General features: G+C 51.4%; 1 protein-coding gene across 1 annotated transcript in view; it reads left to right on the top strand.

Moving 5' to 3' along the window:
* GRIK4 (glutamate ionotropic receptor kainate type subunit 4) overlaps positions 1-19490 on the top strand; it is a 176709-nt gene that overhangs the window by 109871 nt on the left and 47348 nt on the right. Inside the window, exons 4-7 of the mRNA XM_040085041.1 lie at positions 4316-4413; positions 6705-6870; positions 11793-11971; positions 15482-15535. Of these exons, the coding sequence (XP_039940975.1) occupies positions 4316-4413; positions 6705-6870; positions 11793-11971; positions 15482-15535 (497 nt within the window). The remainder of the gene's footprint in view (positions 1-4315; positions 4414-6704; positions 6871-11792; positions 11972-15481; positions 15536-19490) is intronic.

Raw genomic sequence — 19490 nt, 5'->3', positions numbered from 1 at the left:
TATTAATGTCACTGATGTTATTCGTGATTTATCCTGGTGGCAGAGGAAAATCAGATCCCTGAACTTAAATTTCAAGGCTTTCATGGCTTTCAAATGCTTCAGTACGTTGCTGGTATTTGTTATGACACACAATATTAATAAAAACTGTTGAGATGTTTTAACCTGTGACTGCAAGGCTGTTTACAGCTGTTTAATACTGTTCTCACATTTCACACCCTTTGATTCACTCTTAAATATCACAGCTCCATGCTTTAGCTGACAGATCTAGGAAGGCTGGGATTATAACACATATTGCATAGAGAAGAGGAAGAAGAATTTTGGGCAGTCAGGATTTTGTTTTATTTTATATATATATATATTTTTTTAAAATTATTATTTTATTATTTTTTTTTTCTGGAGCTGTTTCTCTCCAATTTTTTCTCCATTTCCCTCAGAATTTGGGGCTCTCTTACATTAAAATACCTGACTGAGTCAGGTGTTTTAACGTGAGAGAGCCCCAAAATCTGAACTGCTCCAGCAGGTAAAATCCAAGTTAATCCATCACAATCACACCTGGTTTTCTCCTCCAGCTTTAGATATGAACGAACACAAACTTTGGCTGTTCCTGTGTGATTTTTAAGGAGGTTTCAATGACAAATTGTGGACAGGGCCTTTTTTTATTTTCCTTTTTTTTTTTTTTTGCTGTTACAAGGAAAGGCTGTTCTCTCTTTGTGTTTGATGTTCCAGCTCCTTTTGTGCAGCTCCAAAATTACTCCTTTAATCGTGTCCTTATCGAAACCACCTTGTTCCTATTGATGCCAGGGCAGGACAGATTTCCCTACTTGTCACCGTGTCCCCTCTGGCCTCGGCAGCTTTTTAAACTCCTCTTTGTTGTGAGTGCAGACAGCCCGGGGCAGGTCAGGAGAGCCAGCAGAGCAGCTGGAGGAGTGGAGAGTTTGATTTATCTGCACCCATATTCCAAAGTGGCCTTCCAGTGATGCCAATGTGTTGTTGTCGCCTGTCCCGCTGTTTTGGGGGATTTCAGCCTGTTCTGGTTATCAGGGAATTGGTGGGGTTGGAAGGGACCTTAAGGATGATTTTGTTCCACTCCTTGCCGTGAGCAGGGACGTTTTCCGCTGTCCCACGTTGCTCCAAGCCCTGTCCAACCTGGCCTTGGACACTTCCAGGGCATCCCCAGCCTCTGCAGACCTCTCTGGTTACAGATTCAAGTCAGGAAGCACAAGGGATGCTCCAGGAGCGTTCTAGAACCCCTTCTGTTTGTGCCCTTGGTGTTTTCTCTCTGAATCCCACGGCCAGTCCCTGTCTCTGGAGATCTCTCTGCAATCAGGGAGCTGCTGAGGTATTTCCACACCTTCTCCACTGGTTTGTTTTGAATTAGAGTCAGGAATCTTCTGTGCATTCTGTTTGAAACCCTGCTCAGGTATCTGCGTGCTCTGAAAGAGATGATTCTGCCCCCGAGGTTGGATCCTTTCTCTGGAGGGAGTTTTCAGCCCTGCTTTGAACAGGAATTCATGGAAATGTTTTCCAGGTGCTCTGGGGAAGTGAAAGACACTCTGACCATGTCTGAGGCAATGTGCATGCATTTATCATCAAGAGCTGCTCATTTGTTGTGCTTTTTCGTGTTCAAAAATAAGTTTGCAGTGCCGCCTTCCTTTAAAAAATACCTTGGTGTGTCCAAACCTGGACTTAATTCCCAAATACACCCATGGAAGTGATTGGACACGGCCCTGCTGTACAAAAGGAGGATCACCGTGTCCTGAGCACACACCTGACCCAGCACGGTCAGAGATCCAGGGTAAAGAGGTTCCTAAAGTGGTGCCACTTCCACGTCCAGCATTCCTGAGACCCTGAACTCTGAACAACATCAAATTGGGACAGAAACTCGGAGCTGCAGCACTCACAAAGAGCCCTGCACAGCCCACAGGTTTTGTGGTGCCCAGGCGCTGGGGTACGAAGGGATGGGAGTGGCGAGGGGGCTGCAATTATCCAAAGTTATAGCTCCTGTGATTATCATGGATGGATTTTGGGTACAGGACCAACATTTCCATGTCCTACAAGCGCTTGTCTGGACGCCCATGGCAGCAGCAAGGTCGAGCCTTTTCTCCCTGTGGAGCCCTGACAGCATCAGGTAACGCTCTGAAATGGGAAATGTGCTCGGATAACAAGAGGAGCTTTCCAAATGTGGTCAAAGCCTTTGCCTCAGGCACCTTCACTTTGTTTCCATTCATTTTCCTTCATTTTTGTGGATGTTTCCCCCTGGTAGTGATAAGCCAGGTCTTTTTCTTCCTCCACTTGTTACAACTCCGTTGCTATGGCTACTTTAACCCACTTTTTGTTCCTGCTGGCAGGCAGAAGGAGAAAAAATCACTCACCAAACTTTCCCCTGCACCACGGCACAAGGAAATTTTCCCCAGGAACTCTGTCCTGGTGACCTGTGAGTAAGGGAAGGGCTCGGAGCAGCTCCCTGCTCCTGGATGCTGAACGGCAGAGCCGAGAGGGGCTGATGTGCGCTGCTGAGACAGCGGGCAAGGCTTTCAAAACTGCTGGTGCTCTGTATTTGGAGAGGTTTTAAGTGCCTGTAAATTTTTTAAGCACGGAGGAAAAGCGAGCCCTGGATTCCTTTGAAGATGCTGCAGAAAAAAAAATATCCCTCATTCCGCGGGAGATTGAGTTGTTGGAGGGTGAGGGAGCTGAGAAGGAAGGAAAACCCAAGAGGAGATGTTTGCATTTCATGAGCACTTTCTGTAAGAAGTCGGAGCAATCAGCGGGGACTGGGGAGGATAAGGAGTTTTTCCTTCAAAAGAGAAGCAAAACCAATTCCCCAAAGCGACAAATTAAATGAGATTTGGGCCTCATATTCCAGTTGTGAGGCTGTGGAGGCTTCAGGAGTCTAAAGGCCAGAGACCACAGAATCACAGAACGGTTTGGATTGACAGGAACCTTAAAGATCATCTTCTTCCACCTCCTGCCATGGGCAGGGACAACTTCCAGGCTGCTCCAAGCCCTGTCCAGCTTGGCCTTGGACACTTCCAGGGATCCAGGGGAAGGCACAGCTTCTCCGGGAAAACTTGAAACTGCAGGTGCTCGCTTCCCAAACCCCACACTCATCCCCAGCCTTGCTGTTCTAAACCGACCCCAAGCACAGTGAAATTTCCTTCCACTTCCAGCCTCGATTTAAAGACTCAAAGTCCCTAAAACCCCTGCTCTGATCTGTAGCTCAGCAGTTTTGATGATAAATTCACTTTACTACCAAAAAACCATGTTCAGACTTGAATTTTGCCAGCTCCAATCGCTCTTCACAACCCTCACAAGAGCTGCTCTGAGGTGCGAGCCAGGGGAAGAGGCAGGTTTGATACTGAAGAGTGCCTGTCTTTAAGATCTCGGCTTTGGGAGGCAGTGGTTTGGTTTTCACACACAGAAACGTTGTGAGCTTGCCCTGGCCAGAACTCAGAAGAGTTTTGGTGCCTCTTTTCTCCCTTTTGGTGCCTCCTCCCTCCCCTTCAATATCCAATTTTTTTCAGAGGGTCCAGCTGAGCACATGTGGCTTCGTCCGGGGAAAAAGCTGGGTGGGTGAGGATGCTGAGGCAGGTCTGGCATTGCAGAAGGAGCTGTGGCCAGCTCTCAGGAGGCTTTTGAGCTCTCACCTGTTCAAGAGGTTTTTTCTGCACTGCAGGAGGGGTTCTGAGCGATGCAGGGAGGTGACACCAGCCAAGCTGCTCCAGGGAGTGAAATTCAGCTGGATCTGTGCTGTGAATTAAAAGGACCAAAAAGTTTAACCTGGGAACCGTTTCTTTGGTTTGCCAGGTGGTTTTTTTATGGTTCTGCTAACCTTGGTGGCAGGGAGCCAGAAGATTTAACTATTGCCAGGAAGCAAACAACACAAAAGAAAACCAGCAACGAAATCCTTGGTTTTTACCACTGAACTCTGCAAAGATGAAGGGAGAAATTCCTACAAGTCTGATACTTTGAAGCCAGGTCACTGCTGTGTGGCATCTTCCATAAAGTCTGGTTCATGTTTCTGTCCTGAGGACAGAAAGGAGTGGTACAAGAGAGGGTGAGAGATGGAGATTCTGGGGTTTTGGAGAGGGTTAGGTGGGGTTTTAAAAGGCTGGAGGAAGATGGAGGGTGCCACAGGCAGGGTGACAGCGCTTCAGGGGGAGTAAAGGGATTATTGTGATGGAAATGGCAGAGAGGGCGTGGTGCGAAGGAGATGATGCCGTGTCCTTGCTGAGGTGCAGCAGGCACCGTGAGCACGGCTGTCTGCTGGAATCTGAGATGAATTCTGACCTCTGTTCCCTCTCTCTGATGCCCACAGTGTGCCAGATCCTCCCCAAAGGCGTGGTGGGAGTCCTGGGACCTTCCTCCAGCCCGGCCTCCAGCTCGATCATCAGCAACATCTGTGGGGAGAAGGAGGTAAGTGGAGAAGCTCCTGAGCGATGGTCAGAGCGGACAGCGCGGTTTCTCCCCCCTCCTCCTGATGCACAGACTTTTGAAATGCCTTCCTTTTCCCTTTGCTCCCTCTTTCTGCCTCCCTCTCCCTCTCTGCATCCCCTTTTGCTCCATCCCCTCACGCTCATCACCACCACCAGGGTACAAACCCCACAGCTTGCCCTGAGGGATGCAAACCCAAAGCTCCTGCTGGGACTTTGTGCACATGCTCGGGAAGCTTTATGTTTACTGCTGCTCCATCCATTTCCACCCCTTTTATTATCTTTGTCCAAACCATGTGCTGGATTTAATATTTTATAAGCCTCGAACCATCCTGCGCTGATCTGGCTCTGCGCTCGGGAGAAGAAATTGAGTTCTCTCCTCATAGTTCATCCCTGTAAAGCCAGATAACATCTCTCAGCCGTTTAGTGGCTCTCTCTGGAGCCCAGCCTTCGAGGAGAGGAGGCTGGGGCTGAGCGCTGTAAATAATTTGCATTCACAAATGAGTGCTGGTTGCTGTTTCTGGAGTGTGCAAGAGATGGAAGGGATCTTTCAGCAGGGGCTGCAGCAGGAGGGGTCCCCTGGGGGTGTTTTTAGTGTTTTCTCTTGCTAAATATCCTGGACACGTGCTTCATCCCAGGAAAGGCAACTCTGCAAGTGTTTCTCCTCTGAAATCCAGATTCATCCCGAGTCTCTGATCTGAGACTCCTGATTTGTTGTTTTTTTTTTCTCTTTGGAAAGAAGAGGTGAGTGCTGGTGTCCTGCTGAGGTGTTTGGTTGTCTCAGCTGCCCTCCAAGCCATGTAAACCTTCAGGAGCTGTGCCAAAAGGGACACAGAGCCCAGCCAGAGCCCCCGGTGCCTGCAGCCACCGCTCAGGGACAGGGAGCACCAGCTGGAGGGACTGATGTTCTGTGGGGATGAACCTGTCCCGGGTCACCCCTCCCACGCCCAAAGAAACCCTTTTTCCCTGTCCAGAAAGGGGAGTTTCACCAGGGCAGAGCTCTTGGAAAGGAGAGGAGGACTCTGGGGATGAAGGCAGGGGCTGGACAGGGCTGTGCTCCGCTCTGGGAGCTGATGTGGTGGTGGATTCCTTCCCCCGTGCCTGCATCTCTCTCTGGGCCGCAGGCTGGGTCTGGATCACTCCCTGGAGCCATCGGGATGCTGCCAGGAGCTGCCCTGTCTGCTCTGCTTCCAGGAACCCGGCGTTCCTGCTGGGTGAGCGCTGCGGGCTGGAATCAAGGCAGAGAGCAGCTTATCGCTGCTGAACTCGCCCTGTGCCAGCCCACAGCTCCTGCTGCCCGTAACGCAGCCATCACCAGCTGCTGAGAGGCTCTCCCAGGAGGACAGAGGTGGGGGACAGGGGCTGATGGCTTCGGAAGGACCAGCATCAGTGGAGAGAGGACCCGACACGCTGCTAACAAAGCTGTGGCAGGCGTTTCCCTTCCTCCGGCTTCTGCTGCTTCCAAAATGATTCACCCGGCGGAAGAAAAGCAAGATTGCCTCTCTTTATGCGGCTGAGCCCGAGGTGCCTGGGCTCCATCTGAGTGTCTGCCCGGTCCATCCACTCTGGTCTGCAGAATGCTCAGCACAGCTACCTCAGAGCGAGCCCTGCGGCTTCCCAGCTCCCGAAATTCCCCGTGGAGCAGCGTCCCGCTCCAGCGCTGCTCTGCTGGGCCAATGACAAACCCAGCACTGGTGGTTCCAGCCCTGCCTCCTGTTGATCAGAAATTCCCAAGGCTCCTGGCTGCTGCAGCTGTTCCTCCTCTGCCCGGCCTCGCCAGCGAGGGGTCATCTTGTTCTTGTCTTCGTCTCTGCTAATTAATTACCCGGGGGCACCTCCACAGGGCAGGCAGGGCTGGATTCACGGCACGGGCCCTGGATGATCCCCGGTGTCCCTGCCTGCCTGCACAGCATCCTTCCCCAACGAGGGCTGGGCCCAGCTCCAATTAGTGCCCCAGCTAATTAGGTTGAGCTCAGGGAAGGTTTCCTGTGCTGTAATCACAGTCCCCGTTGCCTTTCACTGAGTGGCTCAGCAAGACTTTTCCTGCTCCGCTCCTTCCCGTGGCTTTTCTTTGCTGTGATAATTATTTTCCTCTGCTGCTGCACGAATCCCACCCTCCCCTCCTGACTCCAGTGATGCTTCTGCAGTTTTATTGGGATATTCCACTCTCTGCCCGCTGTGTGTTTCACACCACAGGCCCTTTATCGCAGATTTACTTGTTTTCATTTCCACTTCCTCTTTAATTATATTTTCTTTCCTCCCCCTCGCGCTCAGGTTCCTCACTTCAGAGTGGCTCCAGAGGAGTTCCTGAAGCTGCAGCTCCAGAGGTTCACCACCCTCAACCTCCACCCCAGCAACACCGACATCAGCGTGGCCGTGGCAGGAATCCTGAATTTCTTTAACTGCACCACTGCCTGCCTCATCTGTGCCAAAGCTGAATGTGAGTCTTTACCAGGCTGGGCTTGCCTGCCCCTCTGCTTCATCTGCTTTTGGTTTGGTGCCTGCTGGAGAAGGTCCCAGGTCCTCATGTTCTCTGGTCAGAGCAGCCTTTCCCACTCCAGAGCAGTTTCTCCAGCCTGCTGCCCTGTGGAGGTGTTTTTTGGAGGAGGAAAGGGGATGGGAGGAGATTATCCTGCCTTCTGTTTGACCATCTCAAGAGTGTTTTGCTTCCACAGATGGAGCTTTGAATAAGGAAAAAAAAAAAAAAATTAAAAAGGCATGGGCCTGTTTCTGGAGATTATTTTTAGGCAAGTAAAGCACTTTGAGATATGTCTTGCCCAAAGCCATGCGCAGTTTGTGGCCTAAAAGCAGAGCTTGATTAATAGCACAGTGCACGCCCTGCTGGGCTCTGCAGCCGCACATCTGCTGGTGCGTGTGCATCTGGACACTGGGCTTTGCACCTCAGCAGGACCACATCCACCTCATCAGAGCCATCTCCATCCCTCCAGGGCGTCTCCACCTCAGCAGGACCACATCCACCTCATCAGAGCCATCTCCATCCCTCCAGGGCGTCTCCACCTCGGCAGGGCCATCTCCACCTCGGCAGGGCCATCTCCACCTCGGCAGGGCCATCTCCACCTCGGCAGGGCCATCTCCACCTCGGCAGGGCCATCTCCATCCCTCCAGGTCCATCTCCATCCCTCCAGGTCCATCTCCATCCCTCCAGGTCCATCTCCATCCCTCCAGGTCCATCTCCATCCCTCCAGGTCCATCTCCATCCCTCCAGGTCCATCTCCATCCCTCCAGGGCCATCTCCATCCCTCCAGGTCCATCTCCATCCCTCCAGGTCCATCTCCATCCCTCCAGGGCCATCTCCATCCCTCCAGGTCCATCTCCATCCCTCCAGGGCCATCTCCATCCCTCCAGGTCCATCTCCATCCCTCCAGGGCCATCTCCACCTTTGGCAGATCCATCTCCATCCCTCCAGGGCCATCTCCACCTTTGGCAGATCCATCTCCATCCCTCCAGGGCCATCTCCACCTTTGGCAGGTCCATCTCCACCTTTGGCAGGTCCATCTCCACCTTTGGCAGGTCCATCTCCCTCCCTGCAGCGCTCCTGGTGTGGCAGGAGCAGGCTCCGTGTGTCCTGTGCTCTCTGAGGTCACCGTGCAGTCGGTTCGGGGTGGCCGCACCAGCTCTGCTCGCGCCGCCCCGCGCCGGATCCATCGGCTCTGGAGCTTGCCGGACAAACCGTCCTGGAGGAGGGGCTTTGGAAAGGCAGCTTTGGGCAGGGAGAGCTTTGGGAGCGCTGCTCTGTGCCTGGCCCAGGTGAAGGGAGGGCAGCATCATTCCCAGCAGCGGCTGGCGTGGGAGGATCGCTGCGCAGGGACATGAGGAACAGGACCAGGAGTGTCTTTGCCTTTCCTCTGTGCTTTCTGTGCCCTGAGGGCTGCAGGCACTCGGCTGAGGTAAGTCAGTAAATCACCTTCAGTGAGCAGCGCTCCCGTTTACCCCAGGAAAGGCCCTCGCTCGAAATGATGCAATTAAAATCATGCAAATGGTCTCCCACATCGCTCCCAGTGCCGGGATTTTTCATTGTCTCGCCTAGACCTGGAGCAAGAAGGGAAGCAAAGATAATTAGGTTTTCTCAGCTGCTGTGCAGGAGGCTCAGGGCTCTGCACCCCTGCCCTGCTCCCCACTCCTGGGCCAGGTGTCTCCCGCTGGGATTAACATGATTAATATGATTTTTATTTAGCTGGATCAAACCCTCTTACCTGAAGCAACCCAATTTATTTCGCTCTGGTGCTGCTGGACAACTCAATATTTAAGATGTGCCGAGTCCTTCCCAGACCAGGGAAGCAGTGGGACAGGAGCCTTTCATCCACCCAGCTTTTTGTGCTCAGCAAGGACCTGATCTGAGCCAGGCTCGAAGCCCGACGTGCCCTGACTGTAACAGAGCACAGACAAGGCTTAACTGAGCTTCACGTAGGAGCACAAACCCTGATTTTCCCTTAGAACCTGCACTGCTCCTAAGCACAGTCCTTAAACAACTAACTGGAGGCATTTCAGGCTTTTGGAAAGTTCCCTTGAGGCAGCCCTTGAGGGGAGCATGAGAGCTGCCTGCTCATCAGTGAGGAAATGCTGCTTTGAGGGATGCTATTATTTAGATCCCAGGAGAGGCAAGCTGGAGCTGCCTTGGTTTAAATGTGAGGCTGTGTGATGGGACCCCTGGGCCCTACCCCGCCACACTCATCCTGCCACATCCTTCCTCCGGGGACTGGCTGTGATTTCCCCTGGCAGAAGCAGAAAATGACCCTTTAAAGCCAAAGAACTTGGTCCAGCCTAAGTGCAACGCCGTGGGGAATGTAAAATGTAAAATAGAATGAGATTTGTGTGGCTCGGTTTGGTGGCTGGAATAAGATTGTCTGCCTCAGAACCTCTGCGGTGTTCAAGAATCAGCTGGTTCGGGAACTGCCCTGGAAGGTTTTGTGTGATTCCACTGAAATTTTAAGCCAAAAAGGCAAATAGAGGAGTGTGTGGACTTTTTAGGAGCTTCTCTGATTGTGACAGGAGAGGGAATAACACCCAGTGACCAGGGCACTGAGGTCCAAGGCCTTGTGCACATCCTTGATCCTTTTTTAGTTTTTTTTTTTTTTGTTTTTTTTTTTTTTTTTAATTCAACCACCCAGGGATATGTTTGAAGCAACAGTGTTGGGATTAAAAATAAGGCTGGGTGATGGGAACATTCTCTTCCCAGCCATCCAGGGCTGCAGCCATCAGCAGCACTGCAGGTCCTCCACCAGCAGGAGCATTCAACAGGGATGTGGCACTCCAGGAGAGCTCCAGCTCCTGCCTTTCCTCCTTCCCGGGAAGCAGCTCTGGTGCTGAGAGCTCTGGAGAGAGGCTGCTCCTGCCAGCTCCGGATGTTTGCGCAAGGGAAAATCAAATAATCAAGGTCAGGACTTGCCACAGGCCAGCCTGAACCTGCCTCAGAGCTCCCCACGGGAGTGTTCAAGCAGCAGGTGCCTGGTGCAGCCTCTCTGTCGCCGCTTTAGTACTTCAAAGGTGCCAGGAGGAGTCTGCAAGCCTTTGCTGGGGTTCACATCCCTCTGAAGTGCCAGTCTGGCGGCAGCAGCAGCAGCCAGAGTCTCACATCCTCTCGGCATCAAACAAAGGGGAATCTCTGCACACAATAGAGACTTCCCTGCACACAGCAAGAGCGGCTGCAAGCAGGAGGCTTGATGAGGCTACAGGTAGGATCTAACGTGCTGGGAATGATAATTTCCTCCAGCTGAAGGTGGAGATCAAATGATTTTTTTTTTTTTTTTTTTTTTTTTTTTTTTTTTTTTTTTTTTTAACCCTGATTCTACTTCTTCCTCTCTGTGCCTGATGAGTTTCAGAAAAATTTTCCTGGGTTTCACAGCAGCAGAGTTCGCTGGGACGAGCTGTGAGTAAACTTGGTAGTGCCAGGGCTGTCACTTGCAGCAGCCTTTCTGGTCCCCTGCAGATGTGGGATGAGGTGAAAATAAACCTTTCCACATCCTCAAGGGTCAAAGGGAGCGCTTAGGTAAAATTTACTGTTCACTTGGGTTAGAAGACAAAAGAAATATTCAGGTGAGGTCCTTGTGTGCTGTAAGCAGAGTAGATTCTCTGCCTGGTAAGGAGGAGGAAGAAGCTGATGTGACCCAGGAGAGCCCTGGCACAGCTGTTTTTATAACCCCTTGCTGCGCTCCTCCCTGTACCCAGAGAGAGGTGAGAGGCAAGGGCATTGTCAGGAGCTCAGAGCAAACTCGGGCAGCTTTCAACCTCTCCCTGTGAACGAGAGGCTCCTCCTCTTGGAAGTGTCCCTTTTCCTGCACTGCTTTGTTACCTTGTGAGGTGCTGGGAGTCCTCGAGAGCAGAGCTCCAGCCCTGATCCCATCCCGCTCTGTCCCTTCCCTGCCTCCTGACCTGCTCAGGAATGAGTGGATTTGTGCAGTCAGAAATAAGTCAGGTTAAGAGTAAAACTCTGACTTGAGGGTTAATTTGCTCCTCCCCCAGCTGGGATATGACCCTGCTGATAGTTCTGTTTCTCCAGCTCAGCTTTCCCCCCTCTTTTGGGGTTGTCTTCCTGTGGGGATGGGGTGTGTGGCTGTGCTGTCTGCATCTTGCTGATGATTCTGTCTGCTGGTCCCTCTGATCAATCAAACTTGGCAGGAGGTTATTTCTTGATGAAACTCAGCAGCTGGGGAGCAGAGAGGCTTTATCAAAGCTGCCTTCTTGACTAACAAAATCTGCAGCAGGAGTTTTGACATCTTATTAGGCTTCAAGGCAGCTGTGTTGGAAGGAGCCCTTGACGTGCCCATCCTTATTTTTTGTCACAGTTTTTTAATGTTGTATTTTTGCAGTGACCTCCAGCCCTCGGCAGAGCTTCTCATCCCCTTGGAAGAGAGCAGCTACCCATCACGGTGCTCCAAGAGCTCCAAAAACGCTGCCCCTTCCTGGGCACTTAATTTGGGAGCTGGAAATGCAAAAGCTGAGGGGGAGGAATAATCCTACAGTAACCAGAACAATCCAGAACATGCAGGGAGATAATGGAGACCTTGTTTGGACCTGGTACTGAAGCGCTTCTCTCTTCCCGTAAAGAGTTTGGGGCCACTTTCTTTTCCTGGAGAAGAGCTGGAGTAGCTCCATCACTTTTTCCCTGCTGGACCAAGCAATGAGCCCTAAATCCTTTCCATTTTCTTTTTCTGGGGAGCAGCTGGAATAACTCCATCATTTCTCATTCCCTGCTGGACCAAGCAATGAGCCCTAAATCCTTTCCTTTTTAGTGCACAGACCCAGAACCTCAGGAATGCATCCTGCCATGGATCACTGTGTTCCACAGGAGAACCAAGCCTCAAATTAAAAGGGATCTGTTCTTTTTCTCTCTTTTCTTCAAAGGCCTTTTAAACCTGGAGAAGCTGCTGCGGCAGTTCCTCATTTCCAAGGACACGCTGTCGGTGCGGATGCTGGATGACAGCCGGGACCCCACCCCGCTCCTGAAGGAGATCCGAGATGACAAGACAGCCACCATCATCGTCCATGCCAACGCCTCCATGTCCCACACCATCCTGCAGAAGGTCAGTGTCCATCCCCTGTCCCCCGAGATGCTGCTGCTGCCCCCGGCCAGCTGTTGTGTGGTGGTGTGTCCTGGTTTGGAAAGACAGGTGTCTGCTGAGGAAGGCAGGAGCCTCTCTCGGAATGGGGAATGTAAACCTTCTCCTGCTGAATTATTAGAATTTTGAAATTAAGGGGCTCTCAGGCAAAGGTATGGCAATAGGAATAACAGTTCTTTACTAGGAAAATTAAATTGAAAATTCAGTAGTACAAAAACTGAAATAAACAAAAAGAAAACCCTGTCAGAGTCAGAACACAGCCTGACCCCGTGTTGGTGCTGCTCAGGGTGTTGGTCCCAGCCCAGCCCAGCCTCCTGCAGTGACAGATGTGGTTCTGTGATCCAGGATCCTGCAGCAGGGTGCAGTTTCCCTCTGCAGCTCCCGTGGTGCTGGGATGGCTCCGGGGCTCCTCTGGCAATCCCGTGCACACGGGCTGTGCTGCTGTTCCCAGGGCCAGGTGTGATCCAGCCGGGAATGCCGGGCTCCTCCCCTGGCTGCAGCATCTCCCGATGGAGGATGGAATTGTCTCGGCCCTGCAGTGAGCCTGGATGGGCCAGGAACAGCAGAGATCCCTGCAGGGAGGATGGGTGCTGGAAGGGATAAAGAACAGTGACACACCTGGATTGATGAGATGGGTTCCTCTGGGTTCGGGGGACTCCTTGGAGCACACAGCTTTGCTGTGTCTGGTGTGACAATAAAACATATTGAAAAGTGAAAATTCCCACAGCAGCGTTGGGAATGGGCTCTGCCCAGAAGGGAATTGCCACTGATGGAATTTCCAGGGCTGGATCTATGCGAGTGATGGTTTAATTGCTCTGAGGGGATGTTTGCTCTCCACAAGTGGTGTTGCCATCAAAGAGCTGCGAAGGGCTGCTCAGCTCTCTGAAATGTGCATTCTTTTTTCCCCCTCCCGTTATCTAACTTTTTCCTTCTTTTTTATTTTTATTGTCTTATTAACCGAGATTTTATTTTAATCCTGTTTATTTTTAAACGGTCCCTGGCTGCAGTTTCTAGCACTTGTTTTGATAGCCTGCTTCAAAACTGAGCAGTGGCTCCAGATGGAGCAGAGTTTCCCACATCCTGGAGGGAACCAGAAGCAGGGAACTAGATTCCTGAAGAGAGGCAGGATCCAAGCACTGGGATCCCCCTGGCTGGTGTTGGCATTCCACAGTCCTGGCTGTTTTGTCCCAAGGGAATGTGTCATCCAAAGGCCTTGCCCGTGTCAGATTTATCCTTGATGACATCCAGCAGGGATGTTTTTATCATTCCTCTCTCCTCCCCCAAAAGGTTTTTATTCTACTACATGGGAATTCTCATTTCTAAATAGACAATTTGGGGGATTTTTTGGGGTTGTCTACTCGAGGGGGGTGGGTTATGTGTTTTTTTTTTCCCCCCTGTTGCTGCCTGGCTGCTGAGGGCTGTCCCCCTGCTCTGTTGCTATAGTGACTTCCCACAGGCTCCCAGCAGCTCTCTCCAGGCACCCACATCTCCCTGCCCAGCTCCAGCCTCCTTCTGCCACCACTGAGGAACTCCGGGAATCACCGGCATTTCCCAGGAAAACCCGGTTCTTCCAGCTAGAGGACTGTAGGGATGGAGGATAATAAATAAAGAGCTCCTGATCCGGCAACTTCTTACAGTTTGGGAGGCTGGAAAGTGTTTTATTGATAGAGGTGGAGCCAGGGGTGGTGGTGGTGCTGAGCATCAGGTGAATCCACGTCCCGTCCCTCGGGGCAGCAGCGGCGGGAAAAACGCTCTGTGGTTTTGCTGGGTCTGTCCCAGGAGAGCAGCCCTGCACAGAGAGAGGAATTGAGAGTTTCTCATCCCTCCACAGGTGGGCTGGAGACATGTGGATGGTTCCCAGATTCCCAGCCTGTCTCGCTCCCAGGTGCCAGGGCCGGGTGAACGGATGGGAGAGGCGCGCTCAGGCGCCGCTTTGCTGCTCACCTTGATTTTCTGCCCTTGAAACCGAACTCAGAGTGGGTCACAGGGAGAGCTGGCATCGTCACTGTCCCCAGGAAGGGATGAGGAGAGGGAACTGGTGCCAAGTTTTGCTGTGGAGGGGGTGAAAAATGAGATGGGTTCCTCTGGGATCGGGTGACTCCTGGAGCACACGGCTTTGCTGTGTCCGGTGCAACAATGTGCAGCCAGAGGGCACAGCCAGGCCTCAGCCACCAGCAGTGGTGGTGGCCTCAGGTTTGCACAGGAACAGGTAAAAGACAGACAGGAAAAGGGAGAGGAGCAATCCAAGCTGCCTCTTTCCCTCGTTCCTGCCCTCACTCTGTTGTCGCAGCTTCTGGGAGGGATGAAAAGGGACTCGCACCAGGAGCTGCTGCCTTTGGTCCTTCCCTCCTCGCCTCCCGTCCCTCTGTGTGGTCTGGACTGCTGGGAAAACCTCTTTGCCAGGGTCTGGAAGCTTGATTTGAGAGCAGCTGCGCTTGGCAGGGGAACAGAGGCTTCCAGGAGCATCTGCAGATTAATGCCCCACTTTCCTGAGCATCTGTTCCCTCAACCAGCTCCTTGTGTAGTGAGAACTTTGGGAAAGGGCTTCAGTTGTCTGCTCTGTGATCTCTAGAACAGATCATCCCCATGGAAAATTCCGTGTCCTTCTCTCTGCACCCCTGGACAGTTTTGCCCTGTTTTCTTCTATTTCTGTGGCCAGCACAGCCCTGTCTCAATTCTGGAGAGCAGGCTGAGTTACTGGGTCTCTTCCATGCTCATTAATTTGTGGAATTTGAGCCCAAATCTGACTGATTAAACTGGAAAACCACCAGGGGCTTGATTGTCCTTTTCCTGTAGCCCCCAAGAGCTTTTCCTGCCTTTCTCTCTCCCTCCATCGTGGTGTTTGTGGTGGAAGGAACAAGCCTGGAGTTCTCAGCTGCTCTTTTCCCTCGTTATGTCCCAAAACAGGAGCAAAGCAGCATCCACGCACAAAGCAGAAATCTTTATTTTCCTCCACAAGCATCATGGAATTCCTCATCCCAAGCGGTTCTGGGGCTGCAGGACCCACCTCACCTCCCCTTTGCAGTTTCTCTGTGCCCCACTGGGGTCTGCCAGGGGCTCAGAAGCTGTTCTGCTGGGAGTTAACAGCTTCTGCTTTCCACAGGTGTCTTCCTTAGAGTTTGTCCTTGGATGGATGCGCCTGCAGGATGCAGAAATCCCTGAATTCCATCTCGGAGTGCCGCGGGGAGAGCAGGGATGCTCCCAGAGGTCTGGACCCGGGTCATTTCTGCCTGGGCAGGTGCTTTGTCAGGGCTGTCATGGGCAGGAGACCTCAGGCTGGCTCAGTCCTGCTGAAAAATTGCTTCCCCAGACTTTAATTTCCCAGGTCCAGCTGTGCTGCTGCATCCCACCCTCCCTTATTGCAGGAGGAGATAAGCCTGAAAAAGCAAAATGTGGCCCTGGCTCTGCCTTGCTGGAGTGGAGATCGGAGATTGTCAGGCTCTGGTTTAATCTCTTTTTTCCTTCCCTTCACAGGCAGCTGAACTGGGGATGGCATCTGCCTATTACACCTATATCTTCACTAATCTGGTAAGGAGTTTCTCCCAGCTTTTCCTCCCTGAGTGTGGAGTCATTTTAATGGGAGCTGATCCCCCTGACCCATGGGATCTGCGTGTGTTGGGGAGGGAGGGAGGCAGGGGTGTCACCTGCTGCCTAGAATCACCAGGCAAAATCTTTCCAAACAACAAGCAAGAATCGTAATTCGAAAAGCTTTCTGTGCACGCCTGGTATTGGATTTCTACAACTTCCATCAGGTTAATTAATTAGTTCATCTAACAGGTACATCCAACAAGAGACCAGTTGCCCCAGCAACCCGCCCTTGGTTCTGCCCCCTGGAGCTGTTCCATGTCTTGTTCCGTCTCTTAAATTCTGGTGCAAACCAAAATGTCCTCGTTAGAAATTCCCGTTGTTAAGATCAGGCTAACCAGAGTTTCAAGAACGTGTTAAGAAAGGCTGGCTTATTGTTCTGAAATGTGAGAACGGGCAGGAAAATTACTGGAAACTCTACAACTACATGTTAAAAAGCTATGATAATACAGATACTTGAAAAATATCTAAAAAGCTAAAAAACAACAACAAAAAAATCTTCAGTCATCATTCCTGCAAAGCTGGGAAGGTCTTTGGGAGGTGGAAAACGGTTGGTGCAGCATCCAAAGGCAGGAATTGTGGACATTGTGACAGGAGCAATGAGATGTGCAGGACTTTGGGAAGCTCCAGCAGATGGGTGGCTCCTGGTTTTCCTGATTGTCCTGAATTTCCTGATTTTCCTGAATTTCTTGGTTGTCCTGATTTGTGGGGGTTATGCTGGTGTTGTCATTCCCTCCCCAGCCCACTCCCTGTGTTGGAAAAGGCCAGGGATGAGCATCTGGAAGGCATCGCAGCCCTGTGCCCTCCTGCTGCTCTGCTCCCTGAGGCAAAGGAAGGATGATCCCATAAAAGTTGGGGGCAGGGGATATCTCCAGAGTGGCGCTTTGGCTTTATGGCCACCAATAACATTAACGGGGGCATGGTGTGGTTAAACCCCTCAGTGCTGTGCTGAACTGGGAAAATCCAAAATAAACATCCAAGGAACTTCTGCTGCTGCAGGGGGGAGTGAGGGAGGTCCCAGCAGGAGAGCAGGAACCCGGCCGTTAGTGCTGCTTGTGGGGCTGATGGAAACCTGGGGGATTCAGTGGAGGTGCCTCCCAGCCCGAGTGATTCTCCTGCTCTCTAATTTCTATTAATATTTCTGGCAGGGAAGCCGAGAGCTGAATCACGCTTTGTGTTTGGGTGGCAGACAGACGGGAGGGGACGGAGCCAAACGTGTGGGCTGGGGAGCTGGAGTGGATGGGAGCAGGGGAAGGAGGGAAGTGGAGGGGTTGGGAGCAGTTGGGGCACAGAATGGAGGAGGGAAGAGGGGAAGGAGGTGTCAGAGAGAGAGAAGTGTAAGGAATAGAAATGGCCACGAGGCTCCTGGCTGGACAACGCTTGTGTTCCTGTTCGGTGTTCGATCCACAGGTCAGTCCAGCGAGACACACTGCACTGATCCCCTTCATCCCCCTGGAATGGGCAGGAGGGCAGAGGGAGGGATGGATGTTCCTGCAGGGGTGGAGCCTGGGGGCTGTGGTTTGTGCCCCGAGTCACGGTGTCCCAGGCAGAGCTGCTGAGGTACAATTCCACCCCCGCCAGATCTGCCCGCAACGCCAAACCCAGCCGTTCCCATTCCCGCTCCCAGGAAATATTTCCAGTGCTCCCAACAGCTGCTCCTCTTCCACCTGCCCTCCCCAAGGCATTCCCAGTCCCACGGAGCAGGGAGGGATTTCCACCTGCACATCTCCAGCTCAGTGGAGCCTGCCCGTGGAGGCTGCTCCGACAACAGAAACAACTCTGGAAATGGAGCTCCCACCTCTGCCCCACCCCGGTCCTGAGCACGGGTGTGATTAAGCATTTGCTGGAGGTGAAATTTGCCTTTCAAACCCATTCATCTTGTGGAATGCAGCCAGGGCAGGTGAGAAAGAAATGAGTTTTGTTTCTGTCCGCTCTCTCAGGGTATTAATCTGTTTATCCGGGTTATTTTAACCGCTTTGTCCAAAAGCCCAGCCCTTAGCAGAACTGGCTGGATTTTTGGCAGGGATCGTTATGGAATGGTGACATCAGACAAAACCTGGGCAGATGGAAGAGATGTTTAAGGAAATTAGTAATATTTAAATGGGCATTGGAGATGGGAGTGAGCAATTTAGGCTCATAAATCTGGAGGGATTATCCAGCTCCTAATGAACCCTCTGAGGTTCTGCAATCACTGCCTAATAGAAAAGATAAAATCACAGTGAACTACTGTCAAGGGGAGCAAGCAAAAAGATGGCTTAAATGGAGAGAGAACCCATCAGAAAAGGGAATAGAGAATCTGTAGAGCACTGAGCTGCTTGGAGATGGAAAAATATCACAGGCAAAAAAGAAAAAAAAAAAAGAGGAGAAAATAGGATAAAATGCTGAATTAAACACCTGCCCCGCAGCTCTAGAGGGGAGTTCTGTTTCTGTCTTTTAGCGTTAATTTTATTTAATAAGCACATCCCAGGCGACAGCTCGTGGTGTGGTGCAGCTCTGCTCTCTGTGAGTGTCAGAGGAGGGAATTCTCTGTGTGCTGGGGCACAGGAGGGGATTTTGGGGGGTGATGGCCCCTCTGTCCCAGCCTGGTGGCTGCAGGGAGTGGCACCAGGAGATCACTGGAGCAGATGAGGAGGAACCCTCAGCCCCTGACATATTTCCATGGGAGCCGAGGCAAAAATGTAAATGTAAAAATATCCAGAGGCTCCTTTTCCTGCGTGCAAATTCATTATCAGCCTCCTTCAGCCGGCTCCAGGGACCCGTTTTTGTCGGCAGCGGCAGCAGCCTGGCAAATTTTCCAGGAGAACTCTCGGGTCTGGTGCATTTTTCTTCCCCACATCCATCAGCTGCATTTGGGGCACTCCTGGCAGCTCTCCTGTGCTCCATCCCCTGGCAAAAAAAATCCTCATCCAACCCGAGTTTCTCCCTGGAATCTCCACGTGGTGATGATTCCCTCGCTCTGGGACTTTTGGGAGGGAGGAAATTCCCTGAGGATGTTGCTGGGATGATCTCAGAGCTGTTCATCATCCCTTCCCTCTCTCCCTGGCAGGGTCTCCACAGAGCTCAGGGCCATGTGAGGGGACAATGTTGATGATGATGATGATAATGATAATAATAATAATAATAATAATAATAAATGCGGCACAAATAGACCATTGCAAGCAGACTGCTGTGCATTGAAGGAAATGTTCCTTCCAGCACTGGAAATCCCTGAAATCAGCAGCACAGAGTAGGAGGGGTGTTGGATGCCTTCAAAACCCCACGCTACAATTAATTCTTTTAGCTTGTTAATTCTGTGTAGCTTGGTGGTTTTTTTTGTTTTTTTTTTTCTTTCTCTGTTTAGTTTGTCATTTAGTTTCATTTTTAAATAACGTCCGGACCTCAGGCTGGGTTTAAATTTCAAAATATTTGTCAAGGCGATTTAGACGGGAATAATTGAAACAATTAAAATTATTACTGTAAAGGGGGAAGGTGCAAAGGAGGTTTCCCAGCGCCTTAAGTCAGGCAGAGCAATTCGCTGGATGCAGTTCTGTTCCCTGACAAAATTGTGTGCAGGTGTTGCTGCTGATAAAACAGCTGCCACGTTCAACTCCCACAGACCAGATAAATCGGTTTGGGTTTGGGGATTTTTTTTTGTTTTGTTTTGCCTTGTTTCGCGCACTGTCTCCTTTGTTTCGTGATTTATAAAGAGGTCTTCGTACAGGACGAGGTTTTCAAAGCTGAATTGTCAGCCTGGAACTGGAGGGGAAATTGGTGTCCAAGTCCCCCGGAGAGCGTCACACGTTTCTGCTGTCGCTTGTCAGCAGGGCGACATCCCTTGGAAGGAAAAGATGATGTCAAATCAAGCACAGGGACAGGGAACGACACATCAGGCTTTGGCCAGGTTTTGTGTAATTACCTT

Source organism: Hirundo rustica, chromosome 23 (assembly GCF_015227805.2).
Source record: "Hirundo rustica isolate bHirRus1 chromosome 23, bHirRus1.pri.v3, whole genome shotgun sequence".
Classification (NCBI taxonomy): Eukaryota; Metazoa; Chordata; class Aves; order Passeriformes; family Hirundinidae; genus Hirundo; species Hirundo rustica.
This window is presented reverse-complemented; position numbering and strand designations above follow the sequence as displayed.